Raw genomic sequence first — 26888 nt, forward strand, 5'->3', positions numbered from 1 at the left:
ACACCAAATAAAGAACACAAAAAAAATTGTTGGTTTTTTTAAAGTCAAGAAAATAAAATCTTTCAAGGAACAAAATCTACAAAATCAGCTTCACATGTAAAACTAAGCACTATAGTTCCATAAGGGATATACATTTTAGAAAAATATATTTTTAGAAGAATACACTTATACATGAGAGGATCTTAAAAGTTTTCCTCACCCATACAGAAATACAGGTACACACGCACATGCACAAAATTATAACCAGACTTTAATTCAACAAATAATTCCTATGAACCTATGCAATGAGAAAAACACAAGAACAAGATGGGCATGGTTTCTGAGTTAAAGTTTTCACATAAATATTCAGTATATTACTCACATTTATACATTTTTTAAAAAAGTAAACTTCACCCCCACCATGAAGAGCAGATAAACTTGATAATACTATCATAACTTTACAGATTAGGAAACTGAAGAGAGATCAAGCAATATGCCCAGAAACCAATCGAGAAGCCCAAGAACCAAGTCAGGACTAGCACATAAACGAATGGACTCCAAACTTAGTATTCATTCCATCAAATGAATGTATTAGGTGATATTACAGTGAATCCTATAAGAAAGCAATGCAAGACAGAGATTTAAATTCAGAAATAATATAATGATAACCGATTATTTATATGACTGAGCTTACCTAAAGGCAGCAATTAGTGGTGCATAAATTGAGTCCCCATCATAAACATATAAATGGTCCCAACTACACTCTGTAGCAAAATGACTGAAACGAAGTCTCATTATCCTATTTGGCCTGAAAAAAACAAAAACAAAAATAGTAATTGATAATTATCATAACTATTAAACATTGGAGAAAAAAAAGACTAAGAATTTACAAGAAAAGAAATAGTTATAAACAGCATTCCTCCATTTGTCAAAGACTCACTTAGTACTTACTATGTCCAAGAGGGCATTAAACATGCAATGGGAAACAAAACAGATGTGGTCCATGAGGCCTGGGGCTTTGCAGTCCATTTAGCAGTCTAGGACAGCCAGTGTTTAACAGCCTCTGACCAATGCATTAGCCCTTCCACTTCGCACTTCCTTTCTTATTCAACTTCAGATTCCACACTCTTCATTTCACAAACACACCTGTCAGTTCTCTAAACTTGCCTGCCCTCTGCCTCTTCATGGCACTGCCTGGCAAAAGCCCTCGTCTACAGGAAAACATTTATCAGTTTTGACTTAGATTGAATCCAAAGAAAACTGAGCTGTACTGGAGAAGTCCTGCCACCAGGCAGACTGCTTCCAGTACCCATCTCTGCTCAGCACTTCACATGACACTTGGATTCTGCCCGCAGTCCTACCACTATCTCCCTCTCCCTCTCCACAATCACTAATTTTCAGGGACTATTTCAAACCTTCCAATTTCACCTTCCTGTTTATGCTTTGCACCTAGACAAAAATCCATGAAATTCCCATTTCCTAAAACAGATAAACCTATTTCTACCTACATCTCTCAAATATTTAATATTTCCCTCTCATGGGAAAATATTAAGCAGATTTAAATCTGCTTAGTATCCCATATTTAACAAAGCAAAACATAAAAGTTCTGATGAGAATGAGTTCATTGAAGAGATTAGTAAAATGGAAAACAATGTCACTCTTCTCACAAAAGTTTCTTGAAATATAAGAAGTTGTTTTTCCCCCCCATTAATGTGGCATTTAGCTACCAGGTACTGGGTTTTTAGCTGTTACTTTTAAATAAATTCTTAAATAGTATTTTTCACATAAATATTCAGTAATATTACTCACAAAACATAAACAGATATAGATATAACCCATATAAACTAAAGTTATTTGGAATCCTCAAAGGTAAAGAGTATGAAGAGGTTCACAGACTAAAAAAGTCTAAGAAATATGCCATAACAGTCTACCATGAAGAGAAGGAAAAAAAGGAAGCAAAAGCTGGAGGGATACATGAGGTCCAGAGAATGGGCATTTATGTAAGAATGGTTAGTCTGATTTTTTTCATCACAATAACAAAATAGGTATTTAGGAAAAAACACAATATTATAATATCATAAGGCACTAAGCAAACAGTTAAAAAATATTCTAGCAGTTTTTAACCATTGCCATTGAAAATATATAAATTTCTGTTGTGTACAATTCATTTCTGTTAAATGTACTTGAAGCTTTTTTTAAATTAACAAGGAAAATTAAGGTGCTAGAATATATACATCAGTTGTAGAGAGCTTTCTTAGCCTACACAAGGTCTTGCATTCGATCTCCAGCATTGCCAAGAAAAAAATTTTTAAAAAATTTTTAAAAATCAAAAATCACTTGTCAAATGAAAAGTTATCAAATAAGAAATATTTTAAGTACTTTATGGTACAAATTACTAATTTCATTTGTAGGAAAAGTAATGTCATATTGAGCTCTATCCTAAAAATAAACTTAAAAATAAAGTCAGCCATTACTACTTACTGTCCTTCAATGAGCCACGTGCACTTCGTTTTATATTTATAATTTCCAGGTCCATCTGTTACAAACCCCGAAGATCCAGTCAGTCTGTAATTCAAATTAAAAACAAAAAGTCTGTCAGAATTTCATACATTAATAATTTATTAGTTCTCAAAATATTACAAATTAAGTAGATTGGGCACACCAATGCATGTTATAGTAGAAAATGACTAGACAGTTATATTCAGATTGAACAAATTTTGCCACACACTTTTAAAAAAGGATACATAAACATTAAAATCAAAGAGATGAACAACAATGAAAAAAAAACTGCTTAAATCTTTTTGAGACATGGAAGTCCTACTTTGTACCATTAAAAAGGGCCACCAGAACTTATTTATAAATATGAAAAATACTACATAGTTACAGTTAGAAGTAAAACAGTAACACTTAAGACAGCATAATTGTAAGGGCAAGACACAAACCCCAAGACACAATGAACCCAGCCACCTACCCATCAAGGCCATTTAGCTGCTACTTCTGAAGTGGCCATCTACCATTCTTCCATAAGCAGAGTACCCCCTGTCTTCCCATACTTGTGCCATGCCTTAGTTTTTTTTAATAGTTTTAGATCTTGCCAATATGATAGGCAGACCCTGTTATCTAATTCTTTTGACTGCTATTAATCCTAATGTCTGAATATCTTCTCATGTTTTGGCTATCTGCATTTCCTCCTTTGTGAACTAAGATTTCATATTCTTTGCTTACTTTGCTACTAAGCTGTTTTTTTTTTTTCAAATTAATGTTTAGGAGCTCCTTTTATGTATTATGTCACATATACAATATTTTCTATAAAAATATTTTCCTACTTCACTTTTTCTTTTATGCTTTGTATTCTAGAGTCTCTAGCTACACAGAAATTTTTAATATATAAGAAGGATGCTATTTCTTTTCTCAAAGCTATTTCCAGATCATTTTCCCTCCCTCTTCTATCAACAATGTCAGCCTCTTTGAAACAGCCAATCTCTTCTGGATCTGCCTCCCTTATTTTCTGGGTCAGCTACTGACATCTCAGTCACTCCTCCTCAGACACTGAAAATATTAACAAACCATTCATTGTCTTCCATTCATCTGCATCAAAATCCAAGATTCTTTCCAAAATCCAGCCTATTTCATTTTTTTTTCATTTTTTTATTAGAGCATTATAGTTATATATAATACTTGAGTTCATTTTGACAAAATCATACATTCATGAAATTTGATTTCAATTCCCAATCCTCCACCCCGAAAATTTTAAGATGATTTTTCTTGGCCTTCCCCTTTCAAATCTCTCTGACCTTATACTAATCATTTGGCTATTCACTAAAAAAAGGGAATTTCAAGTTAAAAACTGGCAAAATTTAAAAGGGAAAAAAAAAAACACCTATAGTTCATGAGGGGTTGTGAATAGCATATTCTCAAACATTGTTGGCTAAATTGTGAATTGTTACAGCCTTCTGGAAAAATCACTGACAACGTGGTTAACAATGAAAATTAGTTTAAGTTGCAGAGGACACAACATCTTTATTTATTTATTTTTACGTGGTGCTGAGGATAGAACCCAGTGCCTCATATGTGCGAGGCAAGCACTCTACCACTGAGCCACAATTAGTATTTCTTTTTGGCCCAGTAATTAAGGCATTTCAACAATATGAGGCCAGGAATATCAATAATAAATAAACTCCTTGCCATTACCAGTTTTTCAGATCAAAAATACACTCAGGATAATGCTACAGTAGAAACAACAGGGAAACCTTCCAGGAGGCAGGTTTCAAAGGAATCAACATAATTATTTTTTTCTAATTTATTTGTATTTTTACACAATAATGTGCCCTATGAAATTTTTCAACTGTTAAGATTTTCCTTCTAATCAAGTACCTTGAACACTGACAAACTTTAAGCAAAGTTCTTTGGACATTAAAAAAAAAAGAGAGGGAAAGAAAGGAAGGAAGGAAGGAAAGGAAGGAAGGGAAATCTGCCGGGTGGCACATGCCTGAAATCCTAGCAACTTGGGAGGCTGAGGCAGGAGGGCAGAAAGTTCAAGACCAGTCTCAGCAACTTAGGGAAATCCTGACTCAAAATAAAAAAATAAAAGGGGCTGGGGATGTGGCTCAGTTGTTATGCACCCTTGGATTCAATCCCTAGTACCAAAAAAAAAAAAAAAAGCTATTGCAGGAATCTATAACACTATTTCCACTATTCCTTTATATAAACATAGTTAATTAAAAACACTATTCTCTTATAATATACTCTTATTATTTTATCTACTAGATATAATTCTGTAAAACTATTTTTTCTTTAGTGGTCCTAGGGATTAAACCCAGAGCCTCCCCCATACTAGACCAATGTTCCACCACTGGTTTAAATCCCCAACCCTTTGTACATTTTATTTTGAGAGAGCATCTTGCTAAATTGCCAAGGCTTACTTCAAACTTGTGATCCTCCTGGCTCAGCCTATACTTAGTAGTTGAGATTATGGGCCTGTGCCACCAACCATGAGTCCTGAAAACATATACGACTACTCTCACATTTCTCACATTATTTTTGCTTAATGGATTTCTTTATTTGGCCATCTAAGCTTATAACTATTAGACTCTCAAAAGATGTCCCTTTTATCATGGTTAATACCTGCTTAGTTTGATGCTTAAATACCAACTTATCTAACATTATTAATGATTACATAATTTTGTTGTTATTTGTCTGTGCCTTCTATCTTTATCCAACTTTTTTATTTTTATTTTTTCCAGTACCATGGGTATTTTATCACTGAGTCTCATGTTCCACCCCCAACCAACTTTCTTTTTTTTCAAACAGGGTCTTACTATGTTGCCAAGGCAATCCTCAACCTTGTGCTCTTCCTGCCTCACTCAGCCACCTGGGTAGATGGGATTACAGGTTATATGCCACCATGCCCAACAGATCTTTACCCAACTCTTTCACATTTATTAACAAGTTTTCAAGTTTGTTTGTTCTAAATATGACCTGGTTAGGTTTTGTTTCTTATCTTAGTCTAACAGTGTTTTACTGGCATGTTATCTATTCATATTTAATATAATGGCCACTGTACTGATTTGATTACTTCAATCAAATATTTTAATAAACCTTAAATGAGGAGTAATTCACATATAACAAAATGTGACCACTTAAAATGTACAATTTGATAAGTTTTGATAAGTGTATACATATGTAACCTTCCTCATATGATACAAAGCAGTTCCATTACCCCCCAAGTTCCCTCATACCCCACTGAAGGTAATCCTTCCCAACTGCTGTCTCAAGCACTGACCACATTTCTGTGACAACAGATTAGTTTTACAGAACTTGATTTAACAGAATCATAGAGGCATTTTTGTGTCTCACTACTTTTGATCAGCATGTCTGAATACTGTATGCATCAATAGTTTGTTCTTTCATATTGCTGGGTAGTTAGTACTCTACTGTATGAATATGCCACAAATTCTTTATCCATTCTCTTAATGAACAATGACCACTCAGATTATGTAGTTTTAGGCTGTCATAAATAAAGCTACTATGAAATATACAAGTATTTGTGTGGACATGTGTGTTTATTTCTCTTGGACAAATATAAAAAATGAAATTTCTGGGTCAAAGTATATTATGTACTTAAATTTATAAGAATTGCCAAACTGGGCTAGGGTTGTGGCTCAGTGGTACAGCACTTGTCTGATATGTGTAAGGCACTGGGTTCAATTCTCAGCACTATATATAAACAAAAATAAAGGTCCATTGAGAACTAAAAAAAAAAAATTGCCAAACTATTTCCTAGTAGTGATGCCATCTTATACTCCCACCATCAAAGTATGAGAGCTCAATTTACTCCATGTTGATGTCCACACTTGTTATAATTAGACTTTTCATTGTCCATTCCAGTAGGTGTTGTGGTACCTCATGGTTTAAATTTGTATTTCTCTGGTAATTAGAGATTTTTAGTATCTTTCAGATGTTTATGGTTCATTTCCACATATTATCTTATGACATTTGTTCTTATCTTTGCCAATTTTTGGCTTTTCTTTTTAGTGATACATAATAGTAAAATCTTTATATGACAGTAAAATCTATCACACACACACATAAGCATGGACTATATCTTATATGGTGTTTTGTCTTCTATTTCTGAGTTATAAGTTCTTCATATATTCTAGATGCTAGTCCTTTACCAGACATATATTTTGCAAATATTTTGTGAATCTACATCTCACCTTTTTGTTTCCTAAAAGGTGGAAAAGATTTTAATTTTGACTAAGTCCAATTTTTCCATTTTATGGTTAGTGCTTTCTGAATCTTAAAACAAATCTTTGCCTATACCAAGGGAGGAAAGATTTTTGTCTCCCATTTTCTGTACTAGTTTTAGCTTTTACACTTAAATCTTTAGTTCAATTTGGGTTAACTTTTGTGGATGGTATGAAACACAGTTCAAGATTCACTTCTTTTTTATATGAACATATAGGTGTTTCAGTATCATTTGCTGAAAAGGCTATTCTTTCCTCATTCAGTACCTACTTTGTTAAAAAAAAAAAACAATTAGCTATGAATATGTGGGTCTATTTCTGGACTTTCTCTTCTATATGAGACTCATCTTCATGCGTATCACAATATTTGATTACTCTCATTTTATAGTCTTGAAACAAAGTAATATAATTCCTCCAAATCTGTTCTTTTCAAGGTTATTTAGATTTTAATTGGCTAATCTAGGCCCTTCGCAATCCAATATATTTTTTGTCCAAATCTACAAACAAAAAAGTTTGCAAGGATTTTGATAAGTATTGTATTTAATCCATAGATTAAATTTGGGGAGAATAAATATCCTTACATTCCATAAGTATGTATATCCCTCCATTTACATAAAACTTCTTTCAATATTTCTAACCAATGTTTTTTCACTTTTTAGAGTACAAGCTTGGTATATCTTTTATCCTCATTTTATACCTTTAAAAATTTGCTTTGATTTTATTTTCCAACTGTTTCTTGCTAATAATAGAAATATAATTGATTATAGAATATCTTAGTATCTAACAACCTTAATACATTCACTTAATAGTTTAATACAGTCATTATAATTATCTTTCTACTTTATCATGTCATCTAAATATTTGTCACAAGGTAAATTTCTGCTCTGCCATATATCCCCCACCATGATATGTTGCCTCGCTGTAGGCACAAAAGACATAGGATCAACTGATCATGGACTGAAATCTCAACTGTGAGCCAACATAACCCTTTTGTCTTTATAAGTTGATTACCTCAGGCATGTACTATAGTAATGGGAAGCTGACTAACTTTCTGAGCAATGTGTGTAGCCACCTCAATTTACAGATGAGGTAACTGAGGCCAGGAGAGCTTCAATATCTTGCTGAGGTCCCACAGCTGTGGTGCCTGGTGATCACAGGGTGTGTGCTAGCTTCAAAGCATGTGGGATTTTGTACACCACCTCTCATGAGGTAAGGAGTCAGAGGTGGATAGAGTTGTACTCCATATTTTCCCCCAGTCTGGCTGCTTTTTGTTTATTCTTCCTGACTTATTGCATTTGTTATGTCCTCTATTCAATGTTGAATAGAAAACATGAGAATGGGCATTCTTGCCTGTTTTCAGTGTTACAAAGAAAGAATTTAAAATTCCACCAGTTAGTTGTAGGGTTTTTAAAGATGCTTGGATATGTGCATGTCCCAGGGCCTTGTACTGTGTGCTCTACCAGTGAGCTACATCCCCAGCCCTGTAGGTGCTTTTCTTTTTTTAACAACTGAGCCATATCCCAAGTCCTTTTTATTTTTCATTTTGAGACAGGGCCTTACTAAATTTCTTAGGACCTTGGTAAATTGCTAAGGCTAGCTTTGAACTTGGAATCCTCCTGTCTCAGCCTTCCAAATCTCTGAGATTACAGGCTAGCACCACCACACCCAGCCTTATAGGTACTTTTTAATTAGTCTGTAGGCATTCCCTTTTATTCCTTGTTTACTCAGCATTTTTATCATGAATGACTGATTCATTCCATGAAATGCTTCTTCTGCTTCATTTAAATAATCCCATGACTTTTCTCCTTTATTCTGTTAATGTGGCTAATTATATTGATTAACAGTGGATGACTGATTTTTCAGTGTTATACCAGTTTTGCACTGGAAAAAACTCACTTGAGCCCAATGAATTATTGTTAAAAATTTTTGAATTTGTGTCCAGGACAGACATTAATTTGTAGTCTTCATTTTTGTTTTTGTTGTTATTGGGATTTTTGTTTGTTTGTTTGTTTGTTTGTGCTGGGGATTGAACCCAGGGCCTTGTGCATGCGAAGCAAGCACTCTCTGGACTGAGCTATATATACAGTCCTGTAGTTTTCTTTTCTCACAAAGTCTTTCTTATTTTGCTTTCTTATTAGGCTAATGCTGGCCTCATGAAATAAAATTCGGAAATATTTGTCTTCATTCATTTACTGAAAAAAAAAATTGTGTAATATTTCTTCCCCCCATGTCTGACATAATTTACTAATGATGCCATCCAGGCCTGGAATTGTCTTTGTAGAAATATTTTCAATAATGAATAGAATGTACTTGCTTTAGGGCTATTCAAGTTTTCTATTTCTTTTCATGTATTTTTTTTCTTCTTCTTCTTCTTAGTACTGGGGATTGGACACAGCAGGGCTTTACCATCTAACTACATCCCCAATTCTATGTATGTATGTATGAATATATGTACTTTATTTTATTTTATTTTGAGAGGGTCTCCCTAAGTCGTTGAGGCTGACCTCAAACTTGCAATCCTCCTGCCTAAACTTTGGGAGTCACTGGGATTACAGGCATTTGCCACCACAACTGTCTTCTTATGCCATTTTTTAAAATATTTTTTTAGTTGTAGATGGACACAATGCCTTTATTTTTATTTATTTTTATGTAGTGCTGAGGATCGAACCCAGTGTCTCACATATGCTAGGCAGACACTCTACCACTGAGCTACAACCCCAGCCCTAAATTATCAAATTGATTGACATAAAGCATGTTCTCTATATGTCAATTAGATCTAGTGTTTTCAAATCTTTTTCTTTTATGAATTAGTGAAAAAAAATGTGAAGATTATTTGTCATCATCAGCTGATATTACAAAGTAGGAGGAGTCAGGGCACACACTTGTAATTCCAGCAACTCAAGAGGCTGAGGCAAGAGGATTGAAAGTTCAAAGCCAGCCTTGGCACCTTATCGAAACCCTGGCTCAAAATAAAAAATAAAAGGGGTGGGGGTGTGGCTTAGAGGTTAAATGTCCCTAGGTTCAATTCCCAGTACTAAAAAATACATAGATTAATTAATTATTTAAAAAATTTTTAAAGGTACATCAATTTGCTTTTATCATTTTTTCGTCTTCCATACACACTTTGTGTGTGTGTGTGTGTGTGTGTGTGTGTGTGTGAGAGAGAGAGAGAGAGAGAGAGAGAGAGAGAGAGATTTTCCCTTGAACCATTTGAGGGGGAGTTTTATATTTATTCACAGATCTTGACCCTAAATACTTTAGTATATATTTTCAAAGAATAGAGATATTTTTAAGAGATTGAAATCTTATCTTTTCTAAATGACTGGGTCTCACTATATTGTCCAGGCTAACCCAGAATTCCCAGGCTCAAGTAATCCTATTTCAGTCTCCCAAACAGCTGATGGCTACGTATACACTTCACTGTGCCTGGCAAAGACTTTATTTATTTATTTATTTGGACCAGGGATTAAACTCAGGGACACTCAACTACTGAGCCACATCCCCAGCCCTATTTTGTATTTTATTTAGAGACAGGGTCTCACTGAGTTGCATAGCACCTGGCTGTTGCTGAGGCTGGCTTTGAACTTGTGATCCTCCTGCCTCAGCCTGCCAAACCACTGGGATTACAGGAGTGCAGCATCACACCAAAGACTTAATTCTTAAACCACAGTTTTCATCTTCAATAAATTAACACTATATAATACTTTAATCTACTACTTGCACTCCATTTTGTTAAGTAATCCAAAATGTACTTTATATAATTTTCCCCCTCCAGCAGAGGAACTAGTCTGTGACTCAGTATTGCATCTAACTATCATGTCTTTTTAACCTGCTTTAATCAAAAAGATAGATAAGCAAATCTTTTCTGTAAAGAACCAGATGATATACATTTTCAGCTTTGTCTATTATAGATCTCTGTCACTACTACTCATCTTATCCTGCTGTTGTAGCAAGAAGCAGTCAATGACAATAAGTGAATGAAAGAGTGTGGCCATACCCCAATAAAATTTTATTTATATAAGTAAGCAGCAGGTTTCATCTGTACTAATGACTGTAGTCTGCTCTGCTCTAGAATTTTTCTACTGCTTTTTTTAGTTGAATTTGAAATGACTTTCCTATAAACAGCATTTATTTGGGTCACATTTTCATCCATTCTGCCAGTCAATGCCTTTTATATTAGTGTCTTTAGACCACTTATATTTGTAATCATTGATAATGCTAAAGCTTAAGTTCTCCCGTTTCTCTCTTTTTGCCTTCCTATGGATCATATGATCATTTTTTAAGGGTTCTTCAAAGAGACAGAACCAAGAGGATATAGAGTAGATTTTTAGGGGAATTGGTTTTTATAATTATGGAGGGTGAGAAGTCCCATAATAGACCATCTGCAAGCTGGATAACCAGGGAAGCCAGTGGCATAGCTGAGTCCAACTCTAAAGGATTGAGGAGGAGTGGAGTTGATAGTGTAGCTCTCAATCCAAGGCCAAAGATCTGAGAATCAAGAGAGGAACTGGTACAAATCCCAGAGTCTGAAAGGCAGGGAAATGTAGAGTTTAGATGCCCAAGAGCAATAGAAGATGGATTTCCCAGCTCCAAATAAGAAATTAAACTCACCTTTCACTGGCTGAGGCTGGAATTTCCTTGTTCTGTCCCCCAACCTGACATAGCCAGAAACAACGCTTTAATATGTGCTAGGATGAAACCCTAGCACATGCTAGCACCTTACCATTGAGCTGTATCCCCAGGCCTTCTGGGTATCTCTTAACCCAATCAAATTGACAACTAAAACTAACCATCAGAAATTCCATCTTGATTTATTTATATTGTTGTTGAGTTTATCTGTTTATATAGTTTTTAAGTGATTACTACAAAATAAATATGTGACTTACTCACTAAAAACATTTGAGTGAAGTGTAGAAACTTCACTTCATTTAGGTCCTTTATCTTCATATTAATATCATCATTTTTATTATCAGTTGGTCTTATATATTTGATTCATTCATCAAATATGACTGCTAAAACTCAGAAGGGAAAAAGAGAACCAATTATTATACTCATATTTCTGCTCTCTCCAATCTTCCTAATATTTAATGCTCCCATACTCCTTCCTTTACCATCTCTTTGTGTTTAAAGAACTTCTTTTAGATAATCTTTAAGGTAAGTCTACTAGCAACAAATTCTTTTAGTTTTCCATCATCTAAGAATGTTTTCTATTTCCCTTCAACTCCTGAGGGACAGTTTCAACAGAAACAAATTTGAGACTGACAATTCTTTTATTTGGCACTTGAAAAATAATGTGCCACTTCCTTCTGGCCCCCGTGGTTTCAGAGGAGAAATCTACTGTCATTTGAATCGGTGTTCCCTACAAGTAATGCATCTTGCTGCTTTCAAGACTTTTTCTTTTACCTTTAGATTTCAAGAGTTTAGTTATGATGCATGCTTAGCATACATTTCCTTGGGTTTAACCTGGTCAAGTCTGTATGGCTTCTTGGGTCTTTAGATTGGTTTCCTTTGCCAAATAGGGTAAGTTTCAGTCTTTTTTTTTTTTTTTCAAATACACTTTGAGTCCCACTCTCATTCTCTCTCCCCTGTAAAATTATATGAATGTTAGCTCCTTTTTTTGTGTGTGATGGTACAAGAAATTAAACCCAGACCTTCACACATGCTAGACAAGCTATATCCCCATCCTTCATTTGTTTGGTTTGTGTTGGTACTGGGGACTCTTCCTATTTTGAGACAAGGCCTCACTAAGTTGACCAGACTGGTCTCGAACTTGCCATCATCCTGCCTCAATCTCCTGAGCAGCTGGGCTTACAGGTATGCATGACTATAAACAGGGTATTAACTCCTTTATTACTGCCTGACTGGTCATTTTTTTCTAGTCTGCTTTCCTGTTGTTCAAATGAAGTAAATTCTACTGTTGTCCTCAAGCTTACTGATTCTATCTTCTGTCATTTTGCTATTGATAAAAAGCCATTTTGCTATTGAGCCAATCCAAGGGTGTTTTCTTTCCCATTACTATTTTTCAGTTCTAAAATTTCTATTTGGTTCTTCTTAATTTCATCCTAATTTGGTTCTAATTAATTTCTTTTGGTTCTTTACTGAGGTTTTTGCATTTTAAAGATTTGTTTAAAAATAATTTTTAATTAATTTTAAAGCATTTTATGATGGCTGCTTTAAAATCCTTGTCAGGGGGCTGGGGATGTAGTTTAGTGAAAGAGCAATTGCCTAGCATGCATAAGGTCATGGGTTCAATCCCCAACAAAAAACATATATAGGCACACACACAAATTCTGTCAGAAAATTCCAACATCTGACTTATCTTGTGTTGGTTGGTTATCTGTTATCTTATTCAAATTATAGTTGGTATCATAGTTCTCTGTTGTTGGTATCATAAGTGATTTTCTATCATATTTTGAAAATTTTGCCTATTATTAGGAGTCTCTTACATAGGTTTTTATTAAATCTTTTATTTTATTATTAAATCATCCTTCTTAGTTTTGTATGTGGGTCTTGGTCTTCTTGTCTGAGCTACTATTTCAATGGTCTATTAGTTTTCATAGCCTTTGCAATGTTATTTGACCTGCTTTGTTTATCTGGTAACATTTAATTCCTATTGGTCCCTGCTGGAGCTGCCATAGGAAGCAAAGGAGTTTCCCCAAACTAGGCCGTCAGTATCTCTTAATGAAGGAGAAGTGTATTGGTGCTAGATTACTCCACCCCTACTAGTTTCTCCAGCAAGGCAAGCCTTGAGCCCATAGAGACAAAGAAGCTTCCCAGAACTGGCCACTTGCTATAGATAGGTCCTCTTGTTAGCTGCACCCACTAGCCCATGTCTCTGAGTAGGGAAGAGGAAGATGGGGGCCACATGGCCAAAGAGACTTCTTGGATCAGGCCTTTTTTTTTTTTTTTTTTTTTTTTTGTGGCCAGGTGCTTTTTGCAGATAATGCCCACCCTAGTGTCAAGAGGCTAGAAAGGGAAGTCTGAAGTTCATATGAACAAAGAGATTTCTTAGACTAAATTGCTTACTCTAGATGGGTTTGTTTTGCCAGCTCTGCCAACCTGCAGAGCTGGTATCTCTCTATCGACGTGAAGAAGGACAGTGCTTTTTTCTCACCACTTATACAGATAGGGTTAGAGTTCCCAGCTGATGCCCTTGTCAATGTCTTCAGACTTGCTTAATGCTTTCAGAGGGACTCCCATTTGATTTGAGGGAGGAATAAGCCCACCTGGACCGTGTTTTGTAGCTTGATCAGTGGGTCAGGAAATACCAAGTGTAGGTGACCTTCTTCTGTGTGCGGGCAGGAACAGGGGAAATTCAAGATGTTCTGTGACTCTGATGTTCTTCTAGTACTGTGGTCCCAAACCAGCTCACCTTCTTACAGGTTGTCCTTCAGGAGTGTTCCTTTGGTTATCTTCTGTACCAATTCTAAGATTTACAGCAATACTTAGCAGGGAAAAATGGGTCTACACCATCTCACTTGTACTAAAATTCTCTGTATGAGGTTGTTTCAATTATCTGTTTTCTCTCTTGATTTTTAGTCAATTATTTTGTTTTTATGTATCTGATTATTTTTACTCAATGCCAGACTAAATTTTATAACTATATAACTATATAATATTCACACATTAATAACATGATATATAGTTAGAAGCTACATATTATCACAAAATACATTTAAAAAATCTATACAGATAACATGAATAAATACTTGATGTTGTCTTCCCCTACAGATTTACATTTGCTTCTAGCAAGCATAAAGCCAGGAGTAGAGTTCTTTAATCCAATCAGGGATTGGGGTGATTTGAGAGCTAGGCTTTAACCTCTGTGACAGCTGATCTATTTTGAGTTCACCTTTAAGCACAGAGTATAGCCCATTCTTCAGGTTTCCTAACTAAAATCATGAATAGTTTCTTATGTATTTTGTGATAGTATGTAGCATTTAACTATCATGATATTAACATGTGAATATTATATCATACATTTTATATAGTTATTCAGAGTCCTTTTTTCTTTGTAGGGCCAAAACTTCCAATTTTATTTCCCCACCCCTGTATAACTATCAAAACCGCTTAGAATTTAAGCTCTACCACAATATTCTGCTCAATCTCTTGCTATATACATTTCAAATCAGCCAGTCAATTTTCCAAGAGAAAACTAAAAACTAGCTTCACAGGCACTTGTGATCCCAGTATCTCAGAAGAATGAGGCAAAAAGATCACAAGTTCAAGTCCACCTGGGCAACACAGCAAGACCCTATCTTTAAAAAAAAAAAAAAAGAATAGTTGACTTCTCATCTCTGACCTTAATTACTTCCTCTCCAAAACTTTGGTTTCTCTCAAGTCCTTTTTCTGCTTGGTCTCCAAAACCTTCAAACAGGTTTTTAAAAGTATTTTGCAGCTTTTCTAGTTCTTCCTGGTTGGAGTATTAGCTTAGAAAAAGCTCTTTCACCACAGAAACATAAATGTCCCCCAAATCTGTTTTCTGATATGAAAAGATGTTCCAGGAGGCTGAGGCAGGAGGATCGCAAGTTCAAAGCCAGCCTCACAAAAATTAAGGCACTAAGCAACTCAGTGAGACCCTGTCTCTAAATAAAATACAAAATAGGGCTGGGGTATGACGCTCAGTGGTCAAGTGCCCCAGAGTTCAATCCCCTGGTACCCCACCTCCCAAAAAAAAGATGTTCCAGGATCATACTATAGAATTCCTGGCCCAAACCTGAAATAAACCATTTTCCCAAATTACCCTAAAGTTCTTGTAGTACAAATTATGATTTAGAGAACACAGTCTAGCACTAGAAGTGTTGAGCGTACCTACGTGGGTTTCTAGGATTTTTCAATAGAGAAATCTAGGAAATAACAATTGTTTAAAAGAAAAATGCATCATGAATTCTCACTGATATCTCCAACTTAAATTTGGGATTCCAAGGTTCTTATTCAACTTCTTTCATCTCTTTTCTACATCAAAATCCAGGACCAAATCCAATACACTTATCCACTTGCTTTACAGAACGCATCTTCTGAATAGCAATATCAATAATAATGTCAATTATATAATTACTAAAAACAGCTGAGTTTTTTGTCCTTGGGAATATATCCCACTCTAGAAATGTACATTACAATGTTTTAGAGACACTTGAAATATTTTGTGTGCTCAACCTTAAACCTGATACACATTTAGGTTTACTTCATTATACATTGGATTTTTTTTTAGTTGTAGATGGACACAATATGTTTATTTACTTATTTTATGTAATGCTGAGGATTGAACCCAGTGCCTCACACATGCTAGACAAAGCACTCTACCACTGAGCTACAACTCCAGCCCAATGCATTGATTTTTTTTTCTTTTTTTCGTTGTATATGGACTCAATGCCTTTATTTGTTTTTATGTGGTGCTAGGATCGAACCCAGTGCCTCACACTTGCAAGGCAAGTACTCAACCACTGAGCTACAACTCCAGCCCTGCATTGAATTTTTTAATTAAGTTGTCTTTTTTTCTTTTTTTTTAATGTGGTGGTTGTGCTGGCAATCAAACCTGGGGCCTCATGCATGCTAGGCAAATGGTCTACCAACTGAGCTACATCCCTATTCTCTGCATTTGATTTTTAAGAATTGTCTTTTTCTCTAATTTTAATTTCTTTTTTATAATACGGTAAAGCATTTGCAATTTCAAAAGCCTAATCCACAAAACAAAATACATTCAGAAATTTAGCTTACAATCCTGTTTCTTCTACCCTATTCCTTCATTCTTCTTAAAATAACCATTCTTAGTTTGGGGGTTATCATTCTGATGGGGTATGTATGCATGTACACAATGTTTATATGTTTGTAGAAACTTTTTCTTTAAAATGATGGTAAAAAATACCACTAATTTTTTAAAATATTTTTATTATTTATTGATGGACCTTTATTTATTTATTTGTTTTATATGTGGTGCTGAGAATTGAACCCAGTGCCTCACCCATGCTAGGCCAGTGCTCTACCCCTGAGCCACAGCCACAGCCCACCACTAATTTTTTTTATTTAACAATTTATTTTCAAGATGATCCTACAGCAGAATATTCCTTGTTCCTTTTTATAGATGCACAGTACTCCATTGCATGAGCATACCAAATATTCTTTAGCCAGCGCTCTAATGATATGATCCCAGACTAAACTGCTATCAAAATTTCTTTTATAACTTAAATTCACACAACTCAAAAGGCTTAAGTAGGAGGGTCACAAGTTCAAGGCCAACCTGACAACTTAGCAAGATCATGTCTCAGAATGAAAATATAAAAAGGTTTGGTGAGTATAGCTCATGGTAGACAGCCCCTGGGTTCAATCCCCAGTACCATACTAACATAATTATCATATAAATATATATTCATATATACTTTTATATGTATATATAATTTAAATTCACATTAAAAAATCAAACCATCTCACTGTGATGGCCAGATCAACTATCTCGCTGGTATTTTGGCATTTTCTGCTTTAAGCAGAAAAATTACCTCACATCAACAACATGGGAGGTAAGCACCCTACCACTGAGCCACAATCCCAGCACCACCCCCCCATATTTTTTATGTAACAGACTTAATACAAAGCTGCGATAATTAAAACTGTGACCAAAGTACTGGCATAAAGATAGAAAATTTAAGTCATTAAGTCCCCTTCTTTTCCCATTTCTTTTTTCTTTAATCATTATGTTATTACCCACCCTATCTTCCAAAACTTTATCTTACCCTATTAGACCTGTAAACTACTTTTACTTTTGTCCTTCTTCCATCCCCATCACTAATGCCAATGCCTTTATTCAAATTCTCCTCTTCCTGGCCTAGTACCCTTCAAAGGCCTTTAAAATTGGTGGCTCAACCCAGCTCTACAATCTGGCCAGTTCTCTACAGAACCAGCTGTCTTCCTCTTCAAATGCCAATCTGATCATGTCAAAAACCTGCCTGAAAATTTTTGCTAGCTTTAGCACAGCATAGCATGCAAAGTCCATCAAAATTCAAATCCGACTTGCCTCTCCTGCTCCATCTTTGGCCTCTGCTACCCAGATAAGTAGACCACATTGCAGCAATAGTGAATGTAACTCTCCTTCCTCAACTCATCTAGAATAACTTCCCTTTTTCCCTTCCTCTTGCTTCTCCACCCTTTCAGATCTAGGTTCAAATGTTTCTTGGAGCTCTGGGAATCTAGGTCCAATGTTTTTGGGGCTGAGCTGATGGATGCCTTCTCAATGGTTAAAATTACCAAGTGATCTGAATGCTATTGATACAAAAGATATCCCTGTAGTTAGACTACCTTGATTCTAAATTTGAGGCCAAAGAAGGAATACTTTGCCAATGAGTTTTTATACCACAAAAAGGGAGTGGGAGACAATGGAGTTTCTGAAGTATAGAAGCATATTTTTCTAAAAAATCAAGCAATAAAATGTTACTTACATAGTAAGACAAGAGTGAAATAACCACTGAATTTGCTAACCTGAGCCAGCTGCTGCTCCTATAAATTCTCAGAATAAGTTAAAAAAGAAAACTGGGAGCAAAGAAACAAGACGTAGAAAAGGGGTCATTAATTTCATTTTGGGGAGTTCTGAAGCAAAGAGAAACAGAAGTGAGGCAACATTTGAAGGAGTCATGGGATTGAGGGGATCTTCCCCAGATATTTTAATCTACAGATAATTATTAGAATCAATAAAGGAGTTTGGGAAAGGTGCAGAACAGAAAAGTGATACACAATAAGTCTACTATGTCTCCTTATTCCAGTAACAATTTAAAAATAAAATTTTAAAAAAATTTTGTAGTTGTAGATGGACAGCATGCCTTTATTTTATTTATTTTTATGTGGGTTGAACCCAGTGCCTCACAAGTACTAGGCAAGAGCTCTGTCACTGAGCTACAACCCCAACCCTTTAAAATGAAATTTTAAAAAATTATTTACAACAGCATCAAAAATATCAAATAGAGGGCTGAGACTGTTGCTCAGTGGCAGAGCATTTGCCTGGCATGTGTCAGGCACTGAGTTCAATCCTCAGCATCACATATAAATAAATAAAAAATAAAGGTACATCAACAACTAAAAAATATTTTTAAAAAATCAAATAGAAAGGTATATATAAGTATATATAAGTCTTCTGCACTGAAAATCATAAAAATTTATTTAAACAAAGAATACCTTAAAAAATGAAGGTATGTACCATGTTCATAGTCCGGAAGACTCAATATTTAAGGGGTTATCAATTCTTACTGAAATAAGCTATAGGTGGCTGGGGTTGTATTTCAGTTGTAGAGTACTTGCCTAGCATGTATGAGGCTCTGGATTCGATCCTCAGCACCACATTAAAAAAAAAAAAATTTAAAGAAAGGTATTATGTTCATCTACAACTTAAAAAAAAATTAAAGAAAGAAGCTATAGGTGAAGTACTACCCTAAACATTATTTTGGTCATAACTGGGAAAGGTAATTCTAAAATCTATGTGGAAATGGCTCAGAACAAGAACAGTCAAAACTTAACTTTAAGAACAAGAAGAATAAAGTAGGAAGACTTAATACAAAGCTACAATAATTAAAACTGTGACAGAAGTACTGGTATAAGGATAAAAAAACAGAAAATGGAATAGGATAAGGTCTAGAAAAAGGTCATACATATATAAACAACTGATTGATAACAAAGGTAGCACTGCAGAACAGTGAGAAAAGAAAATTCTTGTCAATAAATGAAACTAGATAAATGAATAAAAATAAAATAAAATAAAAGCTGTCGAGTCAGGCACGGTGGCTCATACCTGTAATTCCAGTGGCTCAGGAGGCTGATGCAGGAGGATTGCACATTCAAAGCCAGCCTCAGCATCTTAGCAAGGCACTTAGCAACTCGGCAAAAACCTATCTCTCAATAAAATATTTAAAAGGGCTGGAGGGCTGGGGTTGTGGCTCAGTAATAGAGCGCTTGTCTAGCATGTACTGGGTTCAATTCTCAGCACCGCATATAAATAAGTAAATAAAATAAAGGTCCATGAACAATAAAACTATTTTTTAAAAAAAGAAAAAAAAAAGTCTGGGGATGTGGCTCAGTTGATAAATGCCCCTGGGTTCAATCCCTGATACCAAAAACAAACAAAAGACAAAGCTGTCCAGAAGAAAATACAGAAAAATATCTATCTCTATTTCTCTATTTCTCTTTCTTTCTCTCTCTCTCTCTCTCTCTCTCTTACATATATATATATATATATATATATATATATATATATATATCCCTCTCTCTAAGACTTTTAGGTAGGAAAATATTTTTTTCAATGTGACATATAAAGCATTATACACGATGGGAGAAAAATAATGCATTTGAGGGCTGGGGTTGTGGCTCAGTGGTAGAGCATTTGTTTAGCACAAATGAGGCACTGGGTTTGATCCATAACACCACATAAAAATAAATATATAAAGGCATTGTGTCCATCTACAACTAAAAATAATATTTTAAAAAAATAATGCATTTGACTACATTAAAATCAAGAACTAGCTGGGTATGATGGTACACACCTATAACCCCAGTGACTTGGGAAGCTTGAGGCAGGAGATCACCAGTTTGAAGCCAGCCTCAGCAACTTAGTTAAACCCTCAACAATTTAACAAAACACTGTTGCAAAATTAAAAAATAGTAAGGGCTGGGAGTATGGTTCAGTGGTTAAGCACCCATAGGTTTAATCCCTAGTACCAAAAATAAAATAAAGAACTAAATGCAAAAGGCACTATAATACCATTTTAACTACACAATTGAACCTAAAAAGAAAAAAAGTAAGGAAACCACTAAGGGCAAAAAAAATAAAGTGAGACCTGGAAAATCAGAGCAGGGATGCAGCATGTTAGCCAACTCAATAGGTGCCCTGTGAAAGGTTGTCATTCCCTATGATTCAGGAGATTATCAGTTTCCAAAAACTCAAAATCTGGACCCAAACATCCACAAGAAAGACACTGATGTTAGAACCATGCAGGTTAAGCAAGGAGTTGGAGCTGAGATCCCTTAAAGGAAAAACCCTAAAAAAACTAGAAAAAAAAACATAACTCCTAGGCATAGAAATGCAACAAAGAAGCTACTTCAGCTTGTCTTCAGGGTAGGATAAGATATCCCTCTAAGAATTTACAACCACGGGTCTCATGCCCCAGGGGTTCGAATACATACTCACTTCAAGATCACAAGAAGATAAAAGTAACATAAAAAGTTGCCCCAGGTCAGAGATTCCCTAAGGATACCTAGTAGAAGTAAGCACAAATTCTCTATAGTCTTATTCATTGAAAATAAATTCAAAATCAAAGTTTATATATACCTGGAATAATGCATCATGAACAAAATTTAGAAGACTAAATCAACAATATTATTAGACCCTGCAGAGTTTAGATACTAGAACAGAGAATATGAAATGAATTTGAAATACATAAAAAAAGCAAAATATGATCAAAAGTACCAAAAAAGAAAAGGACATTATGAAAATGAGCAAACAGTTTTTAAAAGCTAGAACCTCTAAAAATTAAAAATCATTGAGGCCTGGGCAACTCAGCAAGACCCTGTCTCAAAAATAAAAAGGGCTGAAGATGTAGATCTTTGGTTAAAAAAAAAAAAAAAAAAAATCCTTAAGGTTAAATCCCCAGTATGGGCGTGGGGGAGAAAAACGTGTGTGTGTATGTGTATGTGTGTGTGTGTGTGTGTGTGTATAAAATCACTGAAAATAAAATTAACAGTAAGTTAGATATAGCTAAAATGAGAATCTGAGAACTAGAAAAAAGATTTGAAGAAATTAACCTAACTAGAAAACAGGTAAATAAAGAGGAGTCTGAGAAGTAGAAGGCAAAAGAGAATAAAAAATAGGCAATATGTATTTTAAAGTACTACCAAAAGGATATTGAGACAATAGAGGGGAAACTTTAAAGATATAATATCTGAGAATTTCCCAGAAATGACAACAAATTTGAATCCACAAATGAGGGAAGCACATACATTGAGCAAAAAAAGTAAAAATAAATCCACATTTGGGTACTTACAGTAATATAAAACCTCAACCAAAAGAGAAAAAAAAAAGAGGGGAAAAAGCATGAGAGTAAGTAAAAGCATTTATGAAAAATCGGAATGATACAAAAGACACCTGAGATTTGCTTCAAATCAAACTATGCTAGTTGGTCAAGAGAAGGGAGAATTTAAGAAAGGAGTAGTGGTAAAAGTAAAAAAGCTGTGACTTGAAAATGCTGACGCTTGTGACAAAAACCGTTTACCTGAAATTTTTCAAAATAAGAAGCCTAAAAAGACCTGGGGCTGGGTGTGGTGTGGACCTGTAATCCTGGCAGTTTAGGAGGCTAAGGCAGGAGGATCACCAATTCAAAACCAGCCTCAGCAACTTATCGAGGCACTTAGCAACTCAGTGAGATCCTGTCTCTAAATAACATATAAAAAAGGCCTGGGAATGTGGCTCAGTGGTTCAGCATCCCTGGGTTCAATCCTCAGTAACAACAACAACAAAAAAAGACCTAGGGGTGTTGATCTGTGATAGAACACTTGCCTAGAATGTGAGAGGCCCTGAATTCAGTCCCCAGAACTGGGACAGAGGTTGGGGGAAAGCAACAACAGCTTAAAAAGAGAGTAAAAAGAAAGAAAATGATCTATGAATGAATGAGTTAGACAGACAGCTATTTGAAACATTAGTAATAAAAATTAGAAGACAATGAGAAAATATAGAGTACTGAGAGAAAACAATGGTTAATCTTAAATCCTACCCCCAGTTGTATCAGCATTCAAAGGTAAAGACCAGGGCTGGGGATGTGGCTCAAGCGGTAGCGCGCTCGCCTGGCATGTGTGCGGCCCGGGTTCAATCCTCAGCACCACATACAAACAAAGATGTTTGTCCGCCAATAACTAAAAATAAATATTAAAATTCTCTCTAAAAAAAAAAAAAGGTAAAGACCAAAACAAAGCCTGATTCCCTTTCCAAAAGAGAAACTCATGAGCATCATTCAAAAATTCAAGGCAGGAAAGTCATTCTAAGAAACCAGTATCACCCTAATACCAAAACTAGACAAAGACACATCAAAGAAAGAAAACTTCAGACCAATTTCCTTGATGAATATAGATGCAAAAATTCTTAATATTGGCAAACCACATACAAAAATATATTAAAAAGATAGTGCACCATGATCAAGTGGGTTTCCTCCCAGAGATTCAAGGCTGGTTCAACAGACAGAAAACAATAAATATAATGTGCCATAGAAACAGACTTAAGGATAAGAATCACATGACTATCTCAGTAGATGAAGAAAAAGCATTTGACAAAATACAGCACCCATTCATGTTTAAAACACCAGAAAAACTAGGGACAGAAGGAACTTCCCCCAACATTATTAAGGATGGATGGATATATACATATATATATATATATATATATATATATATATATATATATATATATATATATATATATATATAACAAACCCAAGGCCAACATTATTCTGACTGGAGAAAAACTGAAAGCATTTTCTCTAAAAACAGGAAGAAGACAAGGATGCCCACTTTCACTACTCCTATTCAACAGTCCTTGAAACTCCAATTAGAGCAATCAGGCAAGAGAAGGAAATTAAAGGGATACAAATAGGATAAGAAGAGCTCAAATTATCTGTTTGCCAATGACATGATCCTAAATTTAGAAGACCCCAAAAACTTTACCAGAAGACTTCCAGAGCTCACAAATGAATTCAGCAAAGTAGCAAAATAAAAGATTAACACTCATAAATCAAGCACATTCCAATACTCGAATGATTAATCTGCTGAAAAAGAAATTAGGAAACTACCCATTCACAGTAGCCTCAAAAAAAATAAAATATTTGGAAGTCAATATAACAAAAAAGAGGTGAAGAACCTCTACAATGAAAACTATAAAACACTAAAGAAAGAAATTGAAGAAGACCTTAGAAGATGGAAAAACCTCCTATGTTCTTAGATAGGCAGAGTTAATATTGTCAAAATGGTCGCATTACCAAAAGCACTATACAGATTGAACACAATTCCCATCAAAACACCCACCACTAAGGTCACCATAACAAATCATTCAAAGAAATAAGATACAGTAGATAAAAGATCAGAATTGTGAAAAAGCAAATTTTTTTCTAATTCTGAGGATGTAAAATAAAGAAGACTATCTCTACAAGGTCAATAAAGAAAAAAGAACTTTTAAGTATAACACAAAAAGCACAAGTTGTAGAGGAAAAGAATGATCAAAACTACTTCATTAAGGGCTGGGGTTGTAACTTAGTTGCAGAGTGCTTGCTTGCCTTGCATGTGTGAGATACTGGGTTAGAGCCTTTGTTTATTTACCACATAAACAAAATAACATTTAAAAAAAAAAAAAAAAAAACCTACTACATTAAGATTTGAGCCTGGTGCAGAGTGCACGTGGAGGCTAAGCCTGAAACACTGAGCAACTCAGTGAGACCCTATCTTTAAATAAAATACAAAAGAGTGCTGGGGATGTGGCTCAGTGGTTGAGTGCCCCTGAGTTCAATCCTTGGTACAACAACAACAACAAAAAAAAAACTTTAAACTTCTGGGCTGGGGACGTAGCTCAGTTTTACAGTGTTTGCCTATCATGTGGGAGACCCTGGATTCATTCCCAGTATGACACATAAACAAGGATTCTGAAATTTCTGTTTAAAAGCAGCTGAAGTTAAAGACAGATACGGTTCTCACTGATGCTGTTAATGAAAACTGGAACAATCCCTGCAGAAAGCTATTTAGTAATAGGCGACAAAAATTTAGATGCATATATCCCCTTTTGTAGCAATTTCACTTCTGAGAATTTAATCCTAAAGGCAGATCTGACCCACAAATTGTAATATGATTCCTGTGCAAGCTTACTCAAAATTTTTAAGTAAATTAAGGTATACCCATATCATGGAATACCAAATACAACTGCTTTAGAAAGAATACACACTGTTGGGGCTGGGGATGTGGCTCAAGCGGTATCGTGCTCGCCTGGCATGCGTGCAGTCCGGGTTCGATCCTCAGCACCACATACAAACAAAGATGTTGTGTCCGCCGAAAACTAAAAAATAAATATTAAAATTCTCTCTCTCTCTCTTCTCTCTCTTTAAAAAAAAAAAAACTATCTTCAAACTACACTATTCAAAGCAGGTGGAGAGGGGGAAACAAGGTATAGGTCATTGATTAGAGTATTCCATTTATTTAAAAACAGGAAGGAGAGGATATAACATATATAATTGCTAGACACAGCTAACATGCCCAGAAAGGTACCTAGGAAATTGGAAACACTGACTACTCCCAGAAAGAGAAAAAAGGAAGTTAATCACCATATACCTTTCTGTACATTTTAACTATACTACATATTTTTTAAAATGTTTGTTTTTTGCAGTACTGATGATTAAACCCAGGGGCACCCCACCACTAAGCCACACACCCAGCCCTTTTTATTCTTATTTATTTTGATAAAGAGTCTCAGTAAGTTTTCCAACCTAGCCTCAAATTTGCAACCCTCCTCTTGAGTAGCTGGAATTACAAGTGTGCGGCACCATGCCTACCTCAACCGCATCTTAGATCAAAAAAAACAAGGAAAAGTTCTTAATAAACTTTTCATTTTGAAATACAATTTCAGACTTAAAGAAAAAGTTGAAAAGATGATTCTGAGATTTGTCATATACCTTCACAAAGTTTCCCCTAATGCTAGTATTTTAGATCACCATGGTACATTTGCCAGACCAAGAAACTAATATTGGTACATTTCTATTCCCTAAATTCCAAACCTTATTCAGAATTACATAATTTTTATGCTAATACACTTTCTGATTCGATAGCAAATGACATTTATTCATCACATCTCCTTAGTGTCTGTGAGAATTTTTCACAACCTTGACAGTTTTAAGTACTATCCAGTGTTTTGTAACATGTCCCTCAATAGGAGTTTGTTTGATGTTTTTCTCCTGATTAGAGTGGGGCTATGAGTTTTGGGAAAATACCACAAAGGTGACATTCCTTCCTAATCACATCATATCAGCAGGCACCTCATATCAACTTGTCATCATTGCAACATTATCCCTGATTTTTCAAGTAAGGTGGTGTTTAACAGTATCCACTATCTTACCCTTTTCTATATTCTCTCCTTGCATAAGAGTCACCAAACAGTGGATACTTCAGGGAAGGTGAAGGAGAGAAATTAAGCTCCACTCCTGAAAAGTGGAGTAGTCTCCTTATATTATTCAAAATTCTTCAGTAAGGAAAACTAGTCTTTTTTCAACACTTATTTGGCCAATCACTTATAGATAAAATATTTAAATGTGAAATAAAATGACAAGGTATTCAGTAGAAAAAAAAAATCATTGCTGCACATATAATCCCAGGACTAACATCCAGAATATATGAAGAATGCATATAAACCATTTTTTTAAAAAAAAAAAATAAATGACATAAAAGAAAAATGGGCAAAAGAAAAAGCAATACAAAAAAAAAGAAAATCAATGACCTCTAAATATGAAAAGTCACTAATCTTTGCTAGTAATAAAGGTAATGCAAAATCAAACAACCATATGTCATTCCAAACCATCAGAATAACATGAAGAAACATAACTAGATCACCCAAACATGAGTGATGGGAATAAAACACTGCAACAATTTTTTTTAAGAACAATTTAGCACTATCTAAAATTTACGTGCTTTGTCCCAGAAATTTTTTTAAATATTGTTATCAATGGACTTTTATTTTATATATTTATATATGGTGCCTCACACATGCAAGGCAAGCACTCTACCACTGAGCCACAGCCACAGCCCCTGTCCCAGCAATTTTACTCCAAGGGATATACCCCAAAGAATAGCCTTCAACTGACTTGGGTTAATATGTGAAAAGTTTTCAAGAAATACAAGGTCTGAATCACTAGAATTGAATAAATTTCTAAACAATATCTTCCACTCACTCTCTTTCCTAGAGTTAATCTGCCTGAGGAAAAGTACGTGATATTTCTGGTCTCTTCTCGGGGAACTTATTGAAGACTTTCCACCTAGCAAAAGCAAAGGAATGGATTCAAACACTTGAGAGACAATACCATGATAAAATTTCTTCCATCTAGATATACTTATTTATTTTAATAAGGTTTCTCAGATTTGCATTTACTCCCACCCCACAAAAAGGAGTAAGAT

The 26888-nt window shown here is 35.0% G+C and overlaps 1 protein-coding gene across 1 annotated transcript in view; it reads right to left on the bottom strand.

Moving 5' to 3' along the window:
• The window catches only part of LOC114107518 (attractin), a 140610-nt gene that overhangs the window by 99165 nt on the left and 14557 nt on the right, over positions 1-26888 (bottom strand). Inside the window, exons 2-3 of the mRNA XM_034636196.2 lie at positions 2461-2544; positions 674-787 (exon numbers count right to left, since the gene is read on the bottom strand). Coding sequence (XP_034492087.2) covers positions 674-787; positions 2461-2544 — 198 coding nt within the window. The remainder of the gene's footprint in view (positions 1-673; positions 788-2460; positions 2545-26888) is intronic.

This window comes from Marmota flaviventris, chromosome 2 (genome assembly GCF_047511675.1).
Source record: "Marmota flaviventris isolate mMarFla1 chromosome 2, mMarFla1.hap1, whole genome shotgun sequence".
Lineage (NCBI taxonomy): Eukaryota > Metazoa > Chordata > Mammalia > Rodentia > Sciuridae > Marmota > Marmota flaviventris.